The sequence below is a fragment of the Syzygium oleosum genome, unplaced genomic scaffold (genome assembly GCF_021117445.2).
Source record: "Syzygium oleosum isolate NSW1041296 unplaced genomic scaffold, Sole_v2.1 Sole_v2.06, whole genome shotgun sequence".
In the NCBI taxonomy this organism is placed as follows: Eukaryota; Viridiplantae; Streptophyta; class Magnoliopsida; order Myrtales; family Myrtaceae; genus Syzygium; species Syzygium oleosum.
In genome coordinates this window covers 12,539,377-12,559,337 of record NW_026607490.1, presented here as the reverse complement: position 1 = coordinate 12,559,337, position 19,961 = coordinate 12,539,377, and the positions used below count along the sequence as shown (strand labels likewise).

Below are 19,961 nucleotides of genomic sequence, written 5' to 3'. Positions count from 1 at the left end.
TGCGGAGCCGACTTGAGATCCATCACATACTGCAGAACCTCATCAGATAGGTTCAATCGAATGGCGCTTACCGCCCTTTCCTCCATCTCCGCCCAATCTTCATCACTCGTTTCTGGTTTCTTCCCTTTCCCCAGCAGCACTTTCAACAGGCCCTGCTGAATCAGAAGATCCATCATTCTTCGTCGCCAGAGAGTGAAGTTGTTCTTTCCATTAAACCTCTCGATGTCGTACTTGACACTCGAACCCTTTCCTGCCATCTTGATAGCTTGCCGAACCAAGCTCTGATACCAATTGTCGAATATCTAAATTCGATCCTATCAACGATGCAAGAAAGTAATGGAAATTCGCACAACACAAGAATTTACGTGGTTCAGCAGGGGAGATGTTCCGCCTACCTACGTCCACGGGGAGATGAGATCTGTTTCACTAATAACGTAGAAAAGTGTACAGCCGCTCTTTTTCACTCCCTCCCTCTCTTTTTAGAGACCCGTTTCGCCCTAAACATATATAGCGAAACCCTACATGACACAAATTACAAAATTACCCACATAGCCTAAAATATTTAGCTTTTCCATATAAATCCTTCTATGCTCACAGCGGGACCCCCGTGCTGTCTAGTCGTCAGGGGGCCTTTCAAACCGCCTCATAATCTCTTGGATAATAGAGTACAAGATATCAACCTCAACATAGACGACATTGCACATTGGGTCAAAGTACATGGATCGCATTACAACAAATTAAAGATTCGTGGACGATATTGCACAATCATATCAAAGTTCAGAGATTATTTATACTATTATCCATAGTTCATACGAGATTTCTAATGAGATTCGATTAACGAGGGAGGAGGAATTTCTATACAATTATTTCGCCTAAAATACGAAACGTTGGAATTTAAGGGGGGGGAGAGGTGAGCTTGCAAATTCGATTTATATATTCGGTTCCCCAAACCGAACCCCCTCCTTCCAAATCCAACGCCAGATTCTTCTAATCCGAAAGGACGAAAGGGGCAATCCGGTAATTCCACAACCGCGTAAATGCCGTTTCCTTTTTGGTTTTTTTTTTTAAGAGTTCGGCCGACTCTACACGTACACGCTTGATAAAGAAGTCGGCAATGGAGGAGTCCAAGCGACACTTGCTCCTCCTCCTCCTCATCTTCCTCCTCCTCTTCTCCTTCCTCTTCCTCCTTCTCCGAGCAACGCGAGCGCCGGCGTCTCCTCCGGCGATCGTCTGCATTCCGGAGCCTGGATCGGGTGCTTCGTCGGCCGGAGGCAGCGGGCGATTCCGATCAGGTACTGGTGCTGGATATCGATTCCTCTCTGTGCCCGTCATCGCCTTCGGAGTTCGGTTTTTAGCTCGTTTTTGCGCTTTCTAGAGAGAGAGAGAGAGAGAGAGAGAGAGAGAGAGAGAGAGAGAGAGAGAGAGAGAGGTCATGGAGGTTTTGGATGGTTGCGATCATATATCGATTCCTCTCTGTGTTCGTCATCGCCTTCGGAGTTCAGTTTTTAACTCGTTTTTGCGCTTTCTAGAGAGAGAGAGAGAGAGAGAGAGAGAGAGAGGCAATGGAGGTTTTGGATGGTTGCGATCATATATCGATTCCTCTCTGTGTTCATCATCGCCTTCGGAGTTCAGTTTTTAGCTCGTTTTTGCGCTTTCTAGAGAGAGAGAGAGAGAGAGAGAGAGAGAGAGAGAGAGAGAGAGGAAATGGAGGTGTTGGACGGTTGCGATCATCGGGAGCGAATGTGTGATCGGAGGATGAGACGATACCGTCGCCATGATTGACGTACTTTATTTCGGGTTTTGTTTAATGTTTCCGGTTGCTTCTTTGGAGATTGATGTGAGTTTTTCTTGTCTCTTGTTTCGGTTTCTTCTGGGAAGCGACTGTAGCGTGTGAGGTCAATTGCGAACTGTGCTGGATTCTGTTTGCTCAGAATATCTGTTTCCACCGGAAACCAAAGTAAAAAAAAAAGAAAGTGAAAGCGTTCATCTTTGCGGTGTGACGATAGCAAAAATGGTTATACTAAGAATTTGGTAGATGAGGAGGTGGTTGCAGAGAGACTCCAAGGTTTATAAATTGTAGTTTAGCATTATTATTATTATTATTATTATTATTATCAATTATGGAGCCACTGCAGAGGAGGTAACGAAATTCTCTTGCTCAGTTGAGCCTAATACTGCCATCTAGCAGTTCCGGTCGAGGAGGCTTTGGTTTGTTTCCTTAGGAGCACGGTCGGTCGCGGGAATTTGTTTTCTATTGGTTCTTCCGGGTTGTTTCGGCTATCGAACAAGTCAAGAGTCGGTTTTTTTTTGGGGGGGAAATTGGTAAAATTCAATGGGCTCTATACGTGTAGTTCTTATGGAAATTTTGTACATAAACATGCAGGGCCGCGGTTTTTTATATAATTGCGTTTATTCGATTGAATACTATGCTATGAAGAAGTTTCTTTGAACTATCAAATATATCTTCGTGTTTTATGTGGTTTTGGTATGCTTTGTTGATCTATTTGAAGATGGATGCAAAGAAATGGAAGCATTCTGTCTTCAGTTTTTGCTCTAGTATGTAAAGATCGGAAAATTCACCTATATTATGTAAAATCCATTTGAATCCCTGAATGTGATAAATTTGCTTTCACCTTTTCATGATTTTGTCAGATTTCTGGGTGATTCTCACGAGCTTGGCCTCTTCCTACAAAATGTTAAAGGCTGCTGATTTATTGCCTTTTGTTGAGATGCAGGGGCTATGGTTTTGTTACCGACTTTCCTTGATGGACTTGCGAAAACCATATCAAATAAGAAAGGAAAAAGTGGTCCATGTGATGTTGGAAGGGAAGCCGCAAATACCCTGGCCAAGGAAGCAAAGAGGAACGAGTCGATCTTGAGTTCTACAGCTGCTGTTAAGACTAGCAAGTCTAGTAGACTCGCCTCTGCATGCTCCAAAAGAGGACACAAAGGTATAAATCAGGATTGCTTCATACTCTGGGAGGTAGGTCGTTCAATCATCTTCTGGATTTTTCTGAAGCCAACAAACACTATACTGCAAAAGAAGAAGATTTGTGCAAATGGACCTTGCCTAAATTATCGTGCTTTTCTTGGCAGGAGTATGGTTGTCAAGAGGACATGACCTTTTGTGGAGTGTTTGATGGCCATGGTCCTTGGGGCCATGTTGTGGCAAAGCGGGTCAGGGAGTTGTTGCCTTCTTTTTTGCTGTGTAAATGGCAAGAAGCTCTCGGTTTAGGATCCCAAGATTGGAATGCAAACCTTCAGGACTTTGACATATGGAAGCAATCCTTCCTGAAAACGTATGCTGCCATTGACCAGGAGCTGAAGCTGCATAGGAGTATCGATACTTTCTTTAGTGGAACTACAGCTTCGACAATTGTTAAACAGGTACCCTGATTAGGCTCACACTTTTTTTTGGTTGCACTTGTGTAGTGCATGCTTGGCCTGTCCATCAAGAGAATTCTTATAAAAATTTACTACAATCTAATGTTGTCTGCTGAACTATTAAGTTTAACATACAGCCCCAGTTTGGCTTCATTTACGTTAACTGTTCTTTCTCACTGTCTTTGAAAAAATATGGGCAAAATTTTCACTGTATTTTTTAAATAACCAAAGCTCATTTAATTGCCTGTTTATGATCATTTATGGATCTCTCAGGTTTAATCTGTCATAGTCTAGTCTGAAGATTTCCTTTTCCATTTTCTATGATTTCAGGGTGAAAATCTTCTTATAGCAAATATTGGTGATTCTCGGGCTGTTCTGGCTACTTCTTCTGATAATGGCAGTCTGGTTCCTCTTCAGCTAACCATCGATTTTAAGCCCAACTTACCTCGTAAGCCTCTCTCTCTCTCTCTCTACATGTTATCTACTTGCTTGTGTGTATGTGAGCATGTGACACTGAGCATGGAGACACATGTTTTGGAAGACTTATATTGTGTTGTTGATGTTGGTAACAGGGGAAGCTGAGCGAATAAAGCAGTCAAAAGGGAGGGTATATTGTTTGCACGATGAACCAGGGGCGTACAGGGTCTGGAGGCCAAATGATAAGACACCGGGATTAGCAGTTTCAAGAGCCTTTGGTGACTTCTGCTTAAAGGACTTTGGACTAATCTCAGTGCCGTATGTGACACAACGAAAGATAACCAGCCGCGACCAATTTATCATTTTGGCTACTGATGGAGTAAGCATTTTCATAATCCTCTTATTTTGCTTGCTGTTTTATAAAGCATCAGGACTTTCTAAGTAGATAAAATGAGTAACTTTGATTATGGATTTGGGAGGTTAGCTTGAGTTTCCAAGATAAGATGATATTAGGGGTAAGCTCAAATGGATTCTGTGGTGAAATTGAGTAAAATGAAACAATGTGAAAAGAATCTGCTTTTCTCTTGCATTCGGGTATGTAAACTCTATGTATGCATTAATCTTTGATCTAGTTGATTGAGAATTCAGTGTAAACTACTATGAATCACCATTGAGCTAGCTTGGAGGCCTCATAGGATCAAGATAGGAAATGATTACGTGGCGGTGGCTAATGAATATTGCCTGAACTGTGATGTTTTCCATGTGATGATCTGAGGGTTGGCAACCCAACTATGGAATTAATGCAAATGTCACGAGCTCACATATTTTTGTGGATATTGCAACCATCATTTAATGTTAAAATGGGCACTTAGCTTAGAACACAACCTTAAATTGAGACTAAAATGTTAAATATGTGATCAATTTAGTTGATAAATACACCTTGATTTTCCTATATAAAGCCGATATCCTACTCAGATAGCTATCTGTTGTTACGGAAAGAAGAACAATTTTCAATCTAACGTCTACCAGATCTTAGTTGGAAAGTTACATTGTTGCCCAAGAGAGAATGGATTGAGATCGATATATGATAGTTCAGATTCTGAACGTTTACGCATCTATGCGCAGGTGTGGGACGTGATATCCAACCATGAAGCAGTTCAAATCGTGTCGTCGGCACCTGATAGGGAGAAGTCAGCTAAGACGCTGGTAGAGTGCGCCGCTCGTGGATGGAAGCTCAAGAGGCGAGGCATCGCGATGGACGACATCTCGGCTATCTGCCTCTTCTTTCACAATACGGTGACCGCGGGGTTCGATCGCCCTCTGAGGGCTCCGACAAGAGGAGTTGGTGTCAAAACTCCGAAACACCGCGGGTTGGATGGTTGAATCCAATTTATTGTTGCTGCCTTTTTAGGATGACTCAAAGCAGTCGCTGTACATACAAACGAAAGGTCTTACCTTTGTAGATCTCTAACCACAGATCCAATAAAACAAATAGGCGTTCTGTCCCAGCTCTGCGTGTTCCGCCCTAAAAGATCGCGAAAGAGCTCTTCACCTTTCTCTTCAATTTTAATCGTTGAATCAAGCTCTTTGCAATTCCGACAGATAAAACCAGCCTCAAATAACAAATGGGCAGTCGCGAAAGCACCGTTTAATCTGGCGTCGAAAAGGCAAGGAGAGAAGAGGAGGACTGAAAATCCCACATCGACCGTAAAGGAGTTTCCTACAGTTCTGTGGCTGCTTATAACTTATTCGATTTAGGCACGTATGGATTAACTCGTCCTGTCAGGGGTGAAAGGCGACTCGTCAATGATCGTTTAGAGACGGCGGGTCGCGCCGACACCTAGTACAAACGAACACACCCTAGTAACAAGGCGAGCGGGTCCTGCTCTACTTTAGGTGGGACTTGCCCGCCAATTTTTGGAAGCCCTCGCCTCTTTTGGTGGGGCTCACACCTACCGGATACCCAACGCATCATTCAATAAATTGGAAGGCTATTCAAAGAGATTCAATTCGAGATGAAGGGCTTATGTTTTACGGATGACAGATGACGGTAATTTCGAGACTCTATTTGACATTAATAGAGCCCCGGTGATAATCCCACATCAAGTGATAATCCTTCAAGACCATTTGACATTAAGAACACTCTATTTGATAATCGCACGTCGTCGATAAGGGAGTTTTAAGGGAGTTTCGTCAGTGAACGGCGGATTATAGAATTGCGGATTATAGAATTCTAACCGCCATGGAGAATTGCAATACTAAGAAACAATATTAAAAGTGAATTTGATGTCCAATACCCATCCATAAATGATTTATTATTATTCATAATTTAGCTAAAATTATAAATTAATCATAACTCATAACTTACTAACATATAAATCAGTCGAAATAACTACTTTCTTTGTTTATTATTAAGACAGGAACAGTTCTCTTTCCTCCAACTTGGATATTATCTTTGAAGGAAGCATTATAAAAGACACGTGCAGTGCAATTTTCTTTGTAAGGCGCATGACTCAAAAAGTCGCATAATATAGAATCCCATTTGACATACTATTTCCAGCCTCAATCCGTTTAGTCCCCCATTTGGCGTGAATCTCGTCACTTTCCTATGGCCTGAAATCGAAAGCAAACCAACTATTCTCATATTTCACAATATACTTCGTCATTTTCCAGTTCCCTAATTAACAATTCCATCATCCTTTTGTACATAGGCATATAATGGTCATTGATCATCGTTCTTGATAGTCTGATTTTACTGTACAATTCCCTTGGCGTCTCATAAATTCCCACACGTTCCTCGTGAGAGCTGCCGTGATCCATGTCGGTGTCAGATGATGCCGACAGAGAGACCATGTGCATAATTCTCCCGGGAGGATAAAACCTGTGGCTCTCTAGGGAGTTGAGCGAAGTTCCAGCCTTCTGGCTCTCTGAAGCATCGGCTATCTCATTTTCCTCCTTGGTAATTTCTTTCGCTGCAGCTGCTTCTTCCTCCTGGGCCTGAATGTCAGGCTCCTTCTCCTGCCTTTGAAGCTCCTTCTCCAATTCATACCACAACTCGCCTTCTGTTATGTTTTCTGCTTCTTCTGATATATCTCTCTCCCCTGGAATGAGCTCCTCCTCTTCATCTGTACTGTCGATTCCTGATCCATCACTGGGATGAAGTTCATTATGACTTTGTACAGACCCTATCATTGTCTTTTCTGTCAGATGAGATTCACATGTTTTATCAGGTATAAGAGGAACTTCAGGCTGATCCTCAACTTTCGAGTTTGATAAAGAAGCAACGTTGCGGCGACGAGCACCCATGCAGGTCCATGAAGATAGAGACGGGCGAGTCCTGACTACAGCTTGAGCTACATTTTGTGCTCTCTTCATCACCCCCTAAAATGGGCGCATCACATATTAATATGATAGAATACCATTTTCTTTTATTATTTTAAAAGTAATTACACCCTATGTCTCTTAGTATCCAATGCTCAGCACATTCAAACGCGCACAAGGCTGTGTAGAAGACAGTATCCGCCATTTTAGCTGTAATAATGACACGCAACATTACCTGAGTGCTACTTGAGACTGGGCGCAAAAGTGCGCTGGCACCAACAACTCTGGCTTTTGCACTAGCCATAGAAGGCAGACGAGATCCTATAGCAGTTGCAGAGCGATAAACAACATTTAGGACCCTCGTCTGTTCCACTTGATCCCTTAAATCATTCAACCAGGATGATGCTGTCACCTGATATTAGACATAAGACTGACTCATTAGTTCGACAGAATGGGAGGAATAATAGAATTCCCCATATTCCTACATTTGAAAGGGCACTACAGCGGGAATAGAGGAATCAACAGTTATCTACCTCTGAACGAAGATCATCAACGGAAACGGTTGAAAATGTTGGCACCAAATCAGAGCCATTTATTATAGTAGTCACAAAATCCTTGCCTGATTCTGCCAACTCCCATGTCATACATGCAGCTGCAGAATGGTAGAAGTACAATAAGCTTCCTGCTAAAATTGAATTTTTACCATTCTATCTATGTAGTTTCCCCGGTAGGGTTACCAGTCAAGTGCATATTTTACCAGAAGTAGCGTAAGTGTTCCTTTAAATTCAAATCAAAGAGGCAAGAAGACAACTTTGCTATGGTTTCACAAGTTCAGTCATTGCCTAGTTAAGAAAGGAAAACAACACGCAAGTTTCAATGTGGCAGATCTACATCACCAATCCCAGTCCTATGGAGAAAAACTGAATCAATTTCCACTATAAATTCAGCAAAGTGATGAACTGGCAGATGTAAAAGTCATTACCAAACATCCTTCAAACAAGAAGATGAAGATTGTCGCGTCTAGTAAAAGATCCCGCTTCAGTTAAATAAGCAATCTCATGATCATGCAGTGGAAACACTGTGCCGCCCATGTCAAAGATTACTTTGCTCATTGGTCGGTTAATTTTCCCTCTGATGCTGAGATAAACCTCCTTGTCTCCACCAACAAGTCTTATATCAATTCAAAAAGCTGATAATCTCCAGATCCTGATACCCCACAAGCTTCTACAGTTTCTTTTTCTTTGTGGCCAAAAACAAGCTACAACCAGTTTAAACTAGCCGGAAACATAGTAAAAACAGTAACGTTTGTTCTACCAACTTCATTTTTTTGCTAAACTTTAGCTTGACAATTAGGCAACTGCCTACCCAATTACTGCCTCACAGGTTTGGGTGAAAATATAAAGGTGAAAATCATGCGTTACAGCTTGTCCAGCTAATTACCATCTCGCAGGTAATAATCATGTATTGGCATGAAAAAATAAGTTGTGCTTACCAGGGGCGAACGTGACACATGTGGTTGAGGAGAACTCTTTCTGCTCTCTGAGAATGTAGGTCAAGAGTGCAGCAGTACCGCCACCTAGAGAATGTCCAACCACCTGGAAACAGAAGAACAAACACAAGCTTTACAAATTTAAGTAAAACACCAACTACTTCATACACAGTTGACAGTTCAGAGGAAAAATTTACTGCTATCCCATTTTTGTTAGTCAAGAAAATAATTTCACTTAAGAGCTTCCAGTGATCCTTCCCAACAGGAGACATAAAGTACCTTAATCTTGTAGTCAGGATGTTCATCAAGAGCCTTAAGCAAGTAAGGAGTACTAAGCTTAGCAATCCAACGAGCAGCAGCAACCATTCCACAGTGGGCGTATCCTAAAACTAAATTGCTAATTCCACCATCACATAAAACTGAATGGTGAAAAGGGACCACTGCGCCAGTTGCTGCAGTTAGCGTATCTTTGATGCTATGTGTACCCCGAATCAATAGGAGAAGGCACTTTTCACTTTTGTCACGTATTATTGTAAAAGCGGGCTTCAAAAGCTGCATATATCATAAACAAATTATATAGAATGAGCTCTTGCTCTTCAAAGATAAAAGTAGTCATTTATGAGCAAAAGGGTTTGCCAAGACTGTCACCCACAGCGTAATATTTGAAAAATTTATTTAATCTTGTCAGTGAAATAGTCAACAGTGTCGACAATCCACTGTTGAAAAAGGTGCAGAATGGATCTTCTCGAAAGTCGAAAGAGTATCCAGCCATACTTCAAGTAAAAAACTGCAAAAGAGATTTTCTCCGAAATTGAAAAGTATCTTAAAATGTGCTAAGCCGGTGTACCCATCCGATGTTTGGCAGGGCAATCATTCAAGGTCAGATCACTGTGATTGTGCTTATGAAGGTAACATACCGCGGCCTTAGGTTTTTGAAGGAGCACGTCTTCTTGAGAGTATCCGGATGACTCCAAAAACACTGGAAATGGCTTCTTAGAGAAGAGCATGCAAAGCGTCAGCAACCTCAAGAGATGATTCACCTTGGTCAGAATCTCAAGGCCCCCCAGCCGCATGCAGTTACTTCCAGCATATATACTTGCAACTGAGATATTACCCTGCAAGAATTCGTACATGCTGATGAAAAAGTTGCAAGGAGAATAATATACGACATAATACAGAATCACCGTCCTTTTTCTTTAATCTTTACAATTATAGATGTGCAAAATTAAATCTTTGAATCTCTACTAGACATGACAAAGCATAAGACGCTTCATTTCCGTTATTAAGCAAGAGAAAACAACAACGATACCAACTCTATCGTTTCCTGTCAGTATCTCCTATTGGTACTGCTTATAAATGTTCTTTGCTATAGCTGTTCGCGATCGAGACAATGTATATGGAAGTTTTCCTAACAATGATTTAAAATAGCTGACTTGCGAGAAGACATGTAGCATAACAACTTGTAGACAAATTGCTTCTCAAGCTGCCATTCATAACTACAACCAAGGAATGCAACTGGTTCAGGCGCCGTAACAGCCGTACTAAAATGATTGCAGTGCCAGGGCGATATCTTCCAAGTTCACCATTTGAGGAACCAGCGATTGAACATTGATCAAGAGGCTCGACTTGCCACGCTACAAGACACTATCGTATAGCTCAACTACACTAAAATCCAAGCCAAGCGACTGCGTTAACAGGCCTAAACAACCAAAAGTTTCCAGCCGAAGAACCCCGAGAAAAACAAGCCCGTACGTACCTGCCTTCTGATCAGGTACTTGATCCCGAACGCCAGGTCCCCGATCGGCCACTTCCCCAGAGTCTCCGAGTACGTGAACCGGAGCGTCTCCGCCAGCGTCGCGATCGCCTCGAGCGGCGTCGCCGGCGCCTGGGCCGGCCGCCGGGCGATCCTCCTCTTCAGCGACCTGCTCGATCTCGACGGATCCCCGCCGCGGTCCCCGGTCTCGTCCTCCTCGCCGCCGCCCCCGCCCTCCTTCGAGGCAAGCGTCCTCCTCAGGACGTAGTACAGGATCACCGCCGCTCCCGCCGCGGTCGCCGCCGTCCCCGTCGCCATCGGGCTCACCGGCGCCGGGGGGGAGGGAAGAGGCCGGAGGTCCGGAATGCGGCTCCGCTACGGAGGTGAAGGAAGGAATGCAGCTGTGAACTGACGATGATGGCTCGGAGAAGGAAGAAGGAAGGAAGGGAGGAAGGAAGGATGATTAGAGGGGTCATCTGCAGTGGTGTGGAATTACTGAAAAGTCCCGCGCGTTCGCCGGGGGCACGCGGACCCGATGATGGGGGTGATATGGTCATTTCGGGCGAGCTAATCGCAATTATGGGGAGGCTTTTCTGGAGATAAGAATGGAGAGTGGCTGGATCCAACTTGGGCTTGTGGGCCCGGCCTGGTGGGCCAACCTCTCTCTCTCTCTCTCTCTCTAATAAATAAATCAAGCATAGCTCGATTTTGTCATAGCTTCATGAAAAAATATATCTATGTATAGATACTTTTCCTTCCCAATATTTTCCTCGGAGGAGAAGTGGAGGAATTCAAATCGTTTTCTCTTAAAAGCTTAAATTATTAGAGTAACGGCATACATTTTACGTACATCACCGTCGGATAAAGGGTGACAACTCTCGACACGACACGAGAAACGCGAATCGTACCCAACACAGACTCACCGAGAGAAACCTGGCCAGGCTCGGCTCGGCTCAGCTTAACTCCAAATTGACACCTTTGTACTAATCTGCAGTGGAAATAAGTTGAATTTACGTCGAAACATCTCTGTAACGACTTGAAATGACGCGAACATGACATGCAAACATGAATTCTAAACCTAGTGTCGGGGGGTTCTTTACGATCTCGTGCCGATTAAATGTATTCTTTTCAGAAAATAATATCTTGACAACGAAAATTGTTGGGGTCCAAAACTCAATTAACTAATATCAAATATACCAAGCAGCAGCCAGTCACAATATTCCAATAATATCAATCTCAAAGCGGTAAATATGGTGCTTAAAATTAAAGCAAGGCAAAATTCGAAACAGCACCCACAAATTTTACGTGTAAAACCCAATGCGGGAAAACTCATGGAGCTGCTCAAAATAACTTCAACTAATCTCTAAGAATAGTAGAATACGTAATAGTTCACATATCGAGCCACAGCTGGAGGCTATTTAGATTAGTAAACTACAATATATCATTGCAACAAAGGTTGATTAACTCAAAGAAGGAAGAAGCTTCAACCCTGTTAGAGAAATTGAGTAATAATTTGGATAAGGATTGCAACGAATAAAGCCGATCAACTTGTAGATCTTGGACTCGCGAACAGTATACTGAAAATTTAGCCAAATCGATGCAATTTCACCATCGAATGTGGATGGGCCTGTCCCGCTCTTTGTTTTTTTTTTTATTCAAGATGATGAGCCGGACCCCACAAGAGGCGGACCCAGACCAACAAAAATCACTAACGTTAAACCACCACAAGTGTATTTCGAAAATTCGTACCGCCTTCGAAGAACCAATCTAGGACCTTTGAGTAAAACCCGATTGTCATGAATTAGATATCTATGTTGTACTAGTGGTGATTACAATCTATGCTATAATTATGGATGACAAATGAAGTTTCCATATGATTTCGAGGTAAAACTTCTTTGTAAGATCTTGGGGAAGTCACAGCGAGGTTGACCCCCAAGTAATTATGAGGCAATGATAATGACAGTGCCCTTCTCGTGGGCATTAAGAAGAATTATTAAATTTATATATAATTTTCTTGCGTTTAAATTCATTAGGTCAACTATATTAATCATGTGGTACACATTGTCTGATATTAATTTAATCAAAAGCTAGGTCTGACAGCTCAATTGTCTTTAATAGTGATTTATCGTGGTTGGGCAAGCTCTGATGGATCACTCCATATCGCACGAATCAGATCATATCAGAAGATCCCATTCCTTATTATGTTTCTTTTAAAATTTGCTTGGTCTGTATCGCCTTTTGTTTTTGGCTCTCGAAAACCACGTTAAAATGGTCTTTTCATTTCTCGTGAAGGAATAATAATATAAATGGTCTATGATTCATAAACTTTTAAATTGTTCAATATGATCTCTGAACTTTAGTCCAATATGCAATGTAGTCCCTGAACTTTCAATTTGTTCAATGTAGTTCCTAGACTTTCGATACATGTTTAACCTAGTCCCTGAATAAAATGAAAATGTTCAATGTTGTCCTTCCATCAATTCAAGTTTATGGACAATATTAAATATTTTCATATAGTTCATGGAGTATATTGAATATGTACCGAAAGTTTAGGGATTATATTGAACAAATTGAAAGTTTATGGACCACATTTCACATTGGGCTAAAGTTCAGGGACCACATCCCGTATTAGGCCAAAATTCAAGGGCCATTTGTGTCATATTTCCTCATATGAACATGCAGTGTCGTGAAAGCTAATCCATAATCTCAATGAAGTAAGAGAAGGTGAGCAGGATAGATAGGATTACTTCGGTCATCTTTGGCCAGATCTTAATACCAAAACCTTTTCTGCATATATGGACCGTGAGCAGAATCTACACGATTACTCTCTCAATCATTCTTGTTTTGTGCATATACCTTCAGGTAGCTGCTGGTTCTATGTTATCTATTACACATTAAGAACACTAAGAACACCTCTTCCCATTCATAGCGAAGTTTAGAAATGCTTATCGAGCAGTCCAAACCAGTTTATTTGCCAAAGTAATCAATCAATCACTGTTGCATATAGAAACACAGGGCGGTCCTTCACTGGTCGTCGAACGGCCCAGCGCTTGATTTTCTAAGGTCCGTGGTCTAGCATGGCAAGGCCGCGCATAATTCCGGATCTTTCCACTTGTTTTCTCGCATGAAGCTTTTGCCTAAAATGACAGAAGTAGTCTATCATGTAGCAGAAATGGAAGTCCAAGGAAGTATATGTGTGCCCACGGAATCAGATTCTTTCTCCAGGAAAAAGGAAATGGTTACGGCATTGAATTAGACTTTCAAGTTTCATTTTTAACTTTCTCATTGTATGTCCGATTCTTCCTGCACTTACAAGCTTGGAATCTCATTCTTTTCCTCAAATGCTAATCCACCAAAATACTGCGGCCACTCAAATTTTATTGTCCTACAAATTATTCCTAATTTGGATTAACCTTTTTTCTTTTGCCACACCCTCTTTGAGTCCAAGGCGAAGAACGGTCCATGTGCGTTGCTTGATCATGCCAATCACCCTCAAGACAATCCTCTCACATCACTCTGCAAGCATTCGGGTTCTCGTCGCTGAAAATCGAAGTGATGTTTCCGCTCCCAGCGGCGCTGGCATAGCTGCTGGGGGACTCCTCCCCATAGTGGTCTATGTTCCGGTATTGACTGTAGTTGTATTGTGGTGGTGGTGGTGATCTCACGTACTCGTATTCGGTGACATAAGGTGACGGCCTGTATGTGTTGTAGCTGTGAGTCACGTAGACCGGCGCTGGTGGCAGTGGCGGTGGCTCGTGTTGAAATGCTTGGTGGCTGCTGCTGCTCGGGTAGTTGTAGTAGTGGCCATTGTAGCTGCGGTTGCAGCCGTATGATCTGTAACCATATTCCGGGGGGTGATGGTATATTGTGTGAACCTCGCCTACCTCCTTAGGCATGGAGGGTTGTGGTGGCTGGTTTTCTTGCGGAGGCAGTTGGCCTTCTTGAGGGTTGGCAGCAGCGGCTGGAGGCGGATTTGCATCCGGCTGCGGATTTTCCGCTTGCTGAGGCGGCGGCGGCGGCGGATTTTCCTGAGGCGGAGGTTCCTTTGGTTGTTCTGATGGCGGGGCCTCAGGTTGGGAAGGGTTTGCTGCCTCCGTAGGCGGTGGGGCGCCACTGTTGGGGGCTTGTTCTGTGGGCTGAGAAGGTTGGTCTGATGATGGCTCTGTATGTGAACAGATGGTGGCAGTTTTTCTGGTCTTCCTAATGGCTTTGACAATCTTCTCAGGATCAGCCCAACCAACAATTGTCAATTTCTGTTGTGGGAAATCAATGTGGAGATCATATATACCTGAAATTTTGACGGCAAAGCAAACTCTTTTACTTGGAACAAAAGTCAGATATATAAATGAAAGAAGAAATGAAGAAATTGATGCTGATGATTTAGTAATTCTCGATTGCACTTACCATTAATGCCATGTAGCGCCTTCTTGATCTTCTGCACACAGCCGTTACAGTCCATCCGGACATTTATCTCCGTGACCCGAGGCTTCTGTGCGGACACGAATGAAAAAGACTTGCGTCATTAGAGAGCACAAACCCAATGTTTAACAAAATCAAAACTTTTTTCCAAAGGGGAAATAAGAAACAGATGAATTGAGGGAATGGACTCCTGAAGCATCAATACCTCCAATTCTGGAATCATGAGGCAAAGCTTGGGATGAAGAACAGATTGGAGAGGAGGAGGTGAATGGGCATGTGTAAAGAGAGAATCAGAATAGGTGGCATTTATTTGTGCACCCAGAAGGGGAATATGTGAAAGGCAAAAGTGTGTGGGACATGTAAGGAATCTCTTTTCTCGGAGTGTGAGGGAAATCGATATTACTTGTGCTCTCTCTTTCTTTCATGTCATTGTCAAATGTTGAAGAAAGGGTCAGTTTTTGCTTGCACCCTGAAACGTTGAGCTAAAGAGAATTTGCTTTTTAAAGATGGGTGGCTATCTATAATTGATGGGGGTGTGAGTGCACGTACGATATCCAAAACCGACCAGCGATAAATAACAAGAAAAGTTAAAAAGAAAAAAAAAGGATTAAAGTGATGGTGCGGATTGCAGAAGATAGATCAGTGAGATGCATATGGTTTCATCAGTCAAAGAGATGAAAGTGGCTTTTGTCGAGCATGATGGATATGCACGCTCAGGGAATCCTTGTGTCTCAAGAAAAGCTCACACTATGCCTCAAATTGATAGTAACGAAAAAATGGAACCTGTCCCTAATGCATTATTAAGAGGGTTTGTGATGTGCAAAGCCATCATTTGTTTTTGTCATAAAGTTTGATGCAGATTGGAAGGTTAGATTCCCCGGCTGGCATCGGGTCCATGAACTTCCTGCACCGCTTGAACCAGAAATTTCTGGACACTAGGGCTGCGAATGATAATCATTCTAATTTTATTTTTCTGTTTCATAAATAAGTGTGGAACAGAAATCCGTTTGATAACGCAATTTCATTTTTCAATTTCTGGAGTAAATTTTAATTACAAAAATAGGTTTGGAACAGAAATTAGAAGTAAAAATTTTCTACTTTTTTATTTCTGGAACAAAAATGAGAAATTCTTCTCATTGCACGCCCTCGTTACTAGCCGGTCGCCCACCCACTGCCCATTGCCGCCCACTTGCCGGCTGTCGCCTCCTGTCATTCGCCGTCCCCTGCCATCGCTCACTGTGGGCCGCCACCCGCTGCCTGCCGGCCACCTCCTCCTGCTGCTCTCCTCCCGCCGCCGCTCCCCTCCCGCCGCCGCTCATCGCTTGCCTCCCGCCGTTGCCTGATGCCGGCCGCCTCCAGCTGCTGTCCTCCGCACTGGCCGCATCGCCATCCTCCGTTGCCTCCCCCCACCGTCCGTAGCCCACCGTTCGCTGCCCCCTCCCACCATTGGTCGTCGCCCGTTGTCCGACGTTGGCCGCCTCCAGCCGTCGTTCTCCGCACTGGCCACATCGTCGTCCGCTGCCGCCTCCCCCCGCCATCCGCTGCCCGCTGTTCGCTACCATTGTCCGCCGCCCTGCCATTTGTCGCCGCCATCTGCCCACTGTCCACTCGCTAGTCACCTGAGAGGGAGAAATTTTGTGCTGTTATCAAACAAATTTTTATTTCGAAAACAAAAATTTTGTGTTGTTATCAAACGTGTTTTTTTGCTTAAAAACTTGTCCAGGAACAGAAATAGAACTATAAATTGATTTCTGAAACAGAATGGTTATCATTCGCAACCTAGACCATCGGGTCATGTTGTGAAATTGCTGATTTCACCTGATGTATGAGAGGCCCTGAGCTATTTTGGCCTAGTTGGTGATGCTATCAATTGCTTGCATAATCTGAACGGAATAATAGCCCTCATAGACCAGAATTACTTGATATTAGGTAAACATGGGACTTAAAGCCAACTAGAGATTGTTGAGGAGCCAGGAGGATGCGTATTTTCAATAGCATTTGCATTGTTTCATGGGAAAGACAATGAAACATGCATGGAAATCCTAGTGCAGGGGGAGTCTCTGTATCAAATTTGGGTAACCTCTAATACAGTCATCATGCTCAACCCTTTTGCTGGGGACACCTTTGACTGAGAATGGGAAGAATACTTTCCCTGGTCTACAGTGAATGAATGAGGATTCCCTTATGATTGCTTGGACCTGTGTGCTTTATGAAAAAAAAGCCACATTGGAGGGTGGCCATTGCTAGTATCTGTGGGTTCTATTCGGGAAATTTTGTGAAATATATCAGCGGGGACAAGTTCGATCATGGATTTGTGGTCTCATGGAATCTTGCACAAGAAAAATGTCAAAAAGGGCAAAAGAAACCTCTGTGGTTCTATTCACCCCGGTGGTTTAATGGGATTGAACAGGAAAAGATGTTTTCCTCAGCTCATCGAGGGCTTAATCTTAACAAGTTGCAAACATGGCTTACAGACTAACTTTTTCAGCACAGCATACTCCATAAAACTGCTCACGGTCACTCCGACAGTTCATATTCACATAGTTCTGAGATTACATGTCGACGGGGAGCTGTCATTGCCAGCAGCCTCATACCGATCTCAAAATCAAAGATTCAATCCTTTCCCAGGAAACATCTCGCCGAATCATACTACTGGCGAATGCTGCATGACACCCCCCTGAAGTAATTAACATGACTTGAAGGCCAGCGATCTATATTTTTATCTCCAAAATCACAACACAGAGAACTTTGGAGTGTTAACTGGAAAAGAAGTGGCGCTCAAAGAAACGGAACCATCCTCTTTAAGGCGATGAATCTGAATCATGACCACACCCGGCTTTGTGTGTAGTGCTATCAACTGAAGTGGCCTTTCTCGAGCTTTGTGAGGGTGCGGAAAATTTCGAAGACCCATTCACAGAGTTTAAACTTTTCTACCGAAGAGAACTGTCCTACAAGAACATTACAAATTACCAATATAGTCTTGTCTGGAATGGATTAGAATTGAAACTGTAAGAAAATACAGCTGATGCTGATGTTAGGTAAAACCATCTGTGACAGTATATGGTTTTTACCAGCAGAAGAAGAACAGATAGACTCAAATTCAATCAAAGTCCGCACTAAATTTGACAAATAGTTGGCATATGTTATTTCTTTATTAATTCAAAGAATTGGGGTGCTGAGTCAAAAAAGGCAGGCCATCTCAGTCAAAACTTCCAATCATTCTAGAGTAATAGCCTCAAAGGAGGGGATAACACAGACTTCTTTTCATTATAAGTCTCTTGAGGTTTTTCTTTTGTGGAGGCGGGCTTTGAATAAACTAATTGGGTGTATTTTTGCCATACTCACATTTTTGAGGAGCTGCTTGTGACTGGGAACCCTTACAATTTAAGAAAAAACAGTCTTGTTAGGCCCATCACCATCTAATTCTTGAAAATGATCACATGATACTTGTGTCAAAGCAACTTGCCCAAAAAAAGTGAAATTTATAACGAAATGAAACTCCAGCCACCAATAACTTAGCCGCCAGCGCCTTCCCTTCCACGGCACTCTCTCTCTCTAAAATGTGCAGAAAAAATGCTTCTTTTGATAACTTGACAACTTGAGTAATTGCAGAGTAAAATTCATAGTCAGATGACTCATAATACTGAACCCAGATTCATCAAATCTCAGTTCACATGACAACTCCCCTTGAGCTCACCTCAGGAACAAGAACACTGTTGAATGAACAAACAAACCCAGATCTGCTTAAAGAATTGTTCAATAAGCGACCATTTTACTTTTTACTTGCAGAATAAACAAAGGGAGGAACCAAAAATCTGGTTTTTCTCAAGCGTAGGCATGTGGGTGTGCCATGAGGTAGGCCTCCACAACTTCATACATCCCAATTGCTCTGTCCTTCCCATGCTCTATGTCCTCCTCCTTGATCTCAATGCCCTCTTTGGCTTTGTACTCGCTGGTCAGCTTGCAGATGCACCCGGTGAAGCCGAATCGCTCGAACTTGACCTCGTAGGTGACGTACTCGAGCTTCTCCATCAGCGGTTCGGCTTCGATCAGAGTGTACTTGCAGGTGAGATTGTCCTTGTCGAGCGCGTCGATCCGGTGCTTCATGTACTTCAACGGACTAGCTGCGAATTCCGAAAGAAACCCGGTTCCTTGTTACTCCTCAAGAATTCAAAATTTCTGATATCTAACTTGTGAATAGGACTACACAACACAGGTCATGATGACCATCAATATGAATCAAGATATGACTTTCGTTCTTACCTTCGGTGAAGTTGACCTGCTTGATGCTCCCGACCTCCCCGTCGCCTTCGATGAACTCGATGTTCCTGATGGACGCGAACATGAGCTTCGGGCAGAGGTTGTGCGAGTCGAGGAACAAGGCCTTGAACATCCTGGCCGGGGTCACCTGCGCCCGGAACGTGTGGTGGTATCGAGTTATGCCCATGATAGCCGAAAATTCGACAGACAGAGAGAAAGAGCTTCAATGGATCGACTGAACTTCGGTGAAGGAGTTCAGATTGGAGATCAAAATTGGGAAGAATGAAAGGACGCTGGTCTTTGCAGTGATATGAGATTGGATCCAACCTACTGGTGGTCTCCAATGTATGAAAGGGAATATAAATAGATTGGGACTTTATGTCTGCGCAAATCGTTTGACCAATTCAACGCGGCGCTAGATTGTTCTATTCTCGAACCCTTATTTTTCTTTCGAGGACTGCTCGCTCGATAGAGATGGAATGAAGCTTCCGCGCTCAAGGGTGGGGCACATTGGAAGGTACGAGGTTGCTTAGCAATGGCATTTCTTTGACGATGGGGTATAAATTTCGTCAAAAGTTAGATTTCTTCTCTTTTGTATTAATTGTTTAGTGGAGGGGAATATTATCCAAAAAGTATTAAACTTATTGCGCTTTTGTCAATTCAATCCTAAATCTTTTAATTTTACTAATTGAGTTCTAAACTGTTTCACGTTTTGCCAATTGAGTTCATCTGGCTAATTTTGATCGAAAATTGCTGACGTGGACGCTGGCCGTCATACGTGTCACAACCAGCGCTGACGTGGATAATTTGTAATAATAATTTTTTTGAATTTTTAATTAATTTTTTCCTTTTTTTTTCTTTTCCTTCTTTTCTTTTTTTTCCTCTCCTCTTCTTTTTCTTCTTTCTTTTTTCCTTTTT

General features: G+C 42.9%; 5 protein-coding genes across 5 annotated transcripts; 1 reads left to right on the top strand and 4 right to left on the bottom strand.

The window, feature by feature from the left end:
* Positions 1–1,099: 1,099 nt before the first annotated feature.
* Positions 1,100–5,309, top strand: LOC115682893 (probable protein phosphatase 2C 41). Its single transcript, XM_030607250.2, has 6 exons — positions 1,100–1,292; positions 2,736–2,983; positions 3,097–3,387; positions 3,715–3,832; positions 3,957–4,180; positions 4,927–5,309. Exons 1-6 carry the CDS (start codon positions 1,115–1,117, stop codon positions 5,182–5,184), a joined length of 1,317 nt encoding a protein of 438 aa, XP_030463110.1. The 5' UTR covers positions 1,100–1,114; the 3' UTR covers positions 5,185–5,309.
* Positions 5,310–6,420: 1,111 nt separating this feature from the next.
* Positions 6,421–10,782, bottom strand: LOC115682892 (uncharacterized). The gene is made up of 7 exons (XM_030607248.2): positions 10,368–10,782; positions 9,529–9,726; positions 8,891–9,163; positions 8,615–8,717; positions 7,656–7,774; positions 7,358–7,534; positions 6,421–7,182 (listed from the first exon to the last, which is right to left on the bottom strand). The coding sequence occupies exons 1-7, from the start codon at positions 10,680–10,682 to the stop codon at positions 6,442–6,444; spliced, it is 1,926 nt and encodes a 641-aa protein (XP_030463108.2). The 5' UTR covers positions 10,683–10,782; the 3' UTR covers positions 6,421–6,441.
* Positions 10,783–13,589: 2,807 nt separating this feature from the next.
* On the bottom strand, positions 13,590–15,035 carry LOC115682894 (leucine-rich repeat extensin-like protein 2). The gene is made up of 3 exons (XM_030607252.2): positions 14,989–15,035; positions 14,769–14,853; positions 13,590–14,652 (listed from the first exon to the last, which is right to left on the bottom strand). Exons 1-3 carry the CDS (start codon positions 15,004–15,006, stop codon positions 13,871–13,873), a joined length of 885 nt encoding a protein of 294 aa, XP_030463112.2. The 5' UTR covers positions 15,007–15,035; the 3' UTR covers positions 13,590–13,870.
* Positions 15,036–15,916: 881 nt separating this feature from the next.
* Positions 15,917–16,345, bottom strand: LOC130138513 (uncharacterized). The gene has a single exon (XM_056312737.1). It carries the CDS (start codon positions 16,343–16,345, stop codon positions 15,917–15,919), a length of 429 nt encoding a protein of 142 aa, XP_056168712.1.
* A 2,036-nt stretch (positions 16,346–18,381) lies between these two features.
* LOC115682896 (major allergen Pru ar 1-like) lies at positions 18,382–19,398 on the bottom strand. Its single transcript, XM_030607254.2, has 2 exons — positions 19,047–19,398; positions 18,382–18,907 (listed from the first exon to the last, which is right to left on the bottom strand). The coding sequence occupies exons 1-2, from the start codon at positions 19,228–19,230 to the stop codon at positions 18,609–18,611; spliced, it is 483 nt and encodes a 160-aa protein (XP_030463114.1). The 5' UTR covers positions 19,231–19,398; the 3' UTR covers positions 18,382–18,608.
* Between the last annotated feature and the right edge of the window lie 563 nt (positions 19,399–19,961).

Coding starts and splice junctions, on each gene's coding strand:
- LOC115682893 (XM_030607250.2), top strand. CDS start 1,115: ATGGAGGAGTCCAAGCGACACTTGCTCCTCCTCCTCCTCATCTTCCTC. Junction 3,833..3,956: donor TTTTAAGCCCAACTTACCTC/GTAAGCCTCTCT, acceptor TGTTGGTAACAG/GGGAAGCTGAGCGAATAAAG. Junction 4,181..4,926: donor TCATTTTGGCTACTGATGGA/GTAAGCATTTTC, acceptor ATCTATGCGCAG/GTGTGGGACGTGATATCCAA.
- LOC115682892 (XM_030607248.2), bottom strand. CDS start 10,682: ATGGCGACGGGGACGGCGGCGACCGCGGCGGGAGCGGCGGTGATCCTG. Junction 9,727..10,367: donor AGTACCTGATCAGAAGGCAG/GTACGTACGGGC, acceptor GAATTCTTGCAG/GGTAATATCTCAGTTGCAAG. Junction 7,775..8,614: donor ATGTGTCACGTTCGCCCCTG/GTAAGCACAACT, acceptor ACCATTCTGCAG/CTGCATGTATGACATGGGAG.
- LOC115682894 (XM_030607252.2), bottom strand. Junction 14,653..14,768: donor GGCGCTACATGGCATTAATG/GTAAGTGCAATC, acceptor TCAAAATTTCAG/GTATATATGATCTCCACATT.
- LOC130138513 (XM_056312737.1), bottom strand. CDS start 16,345: ATGGTAGCGAACAGCGGGCAGCGGATGGCGGGGGGAGGCGGCAGCGGA.
- LOC115682896 (XM_030607254.2), bottom strand. CDS start 19,230: ATGGGCATAACTCGATACCACCACACGTTCCGGGCGCAGGTGACCCCG. Junction 18,908..19,046: donor GCAGGTCAACTTCACCGAAG/GTAAGAACGAAA, acceptor CGGAATTCGCAG/CTAGTCCGTTGAAGTACATG.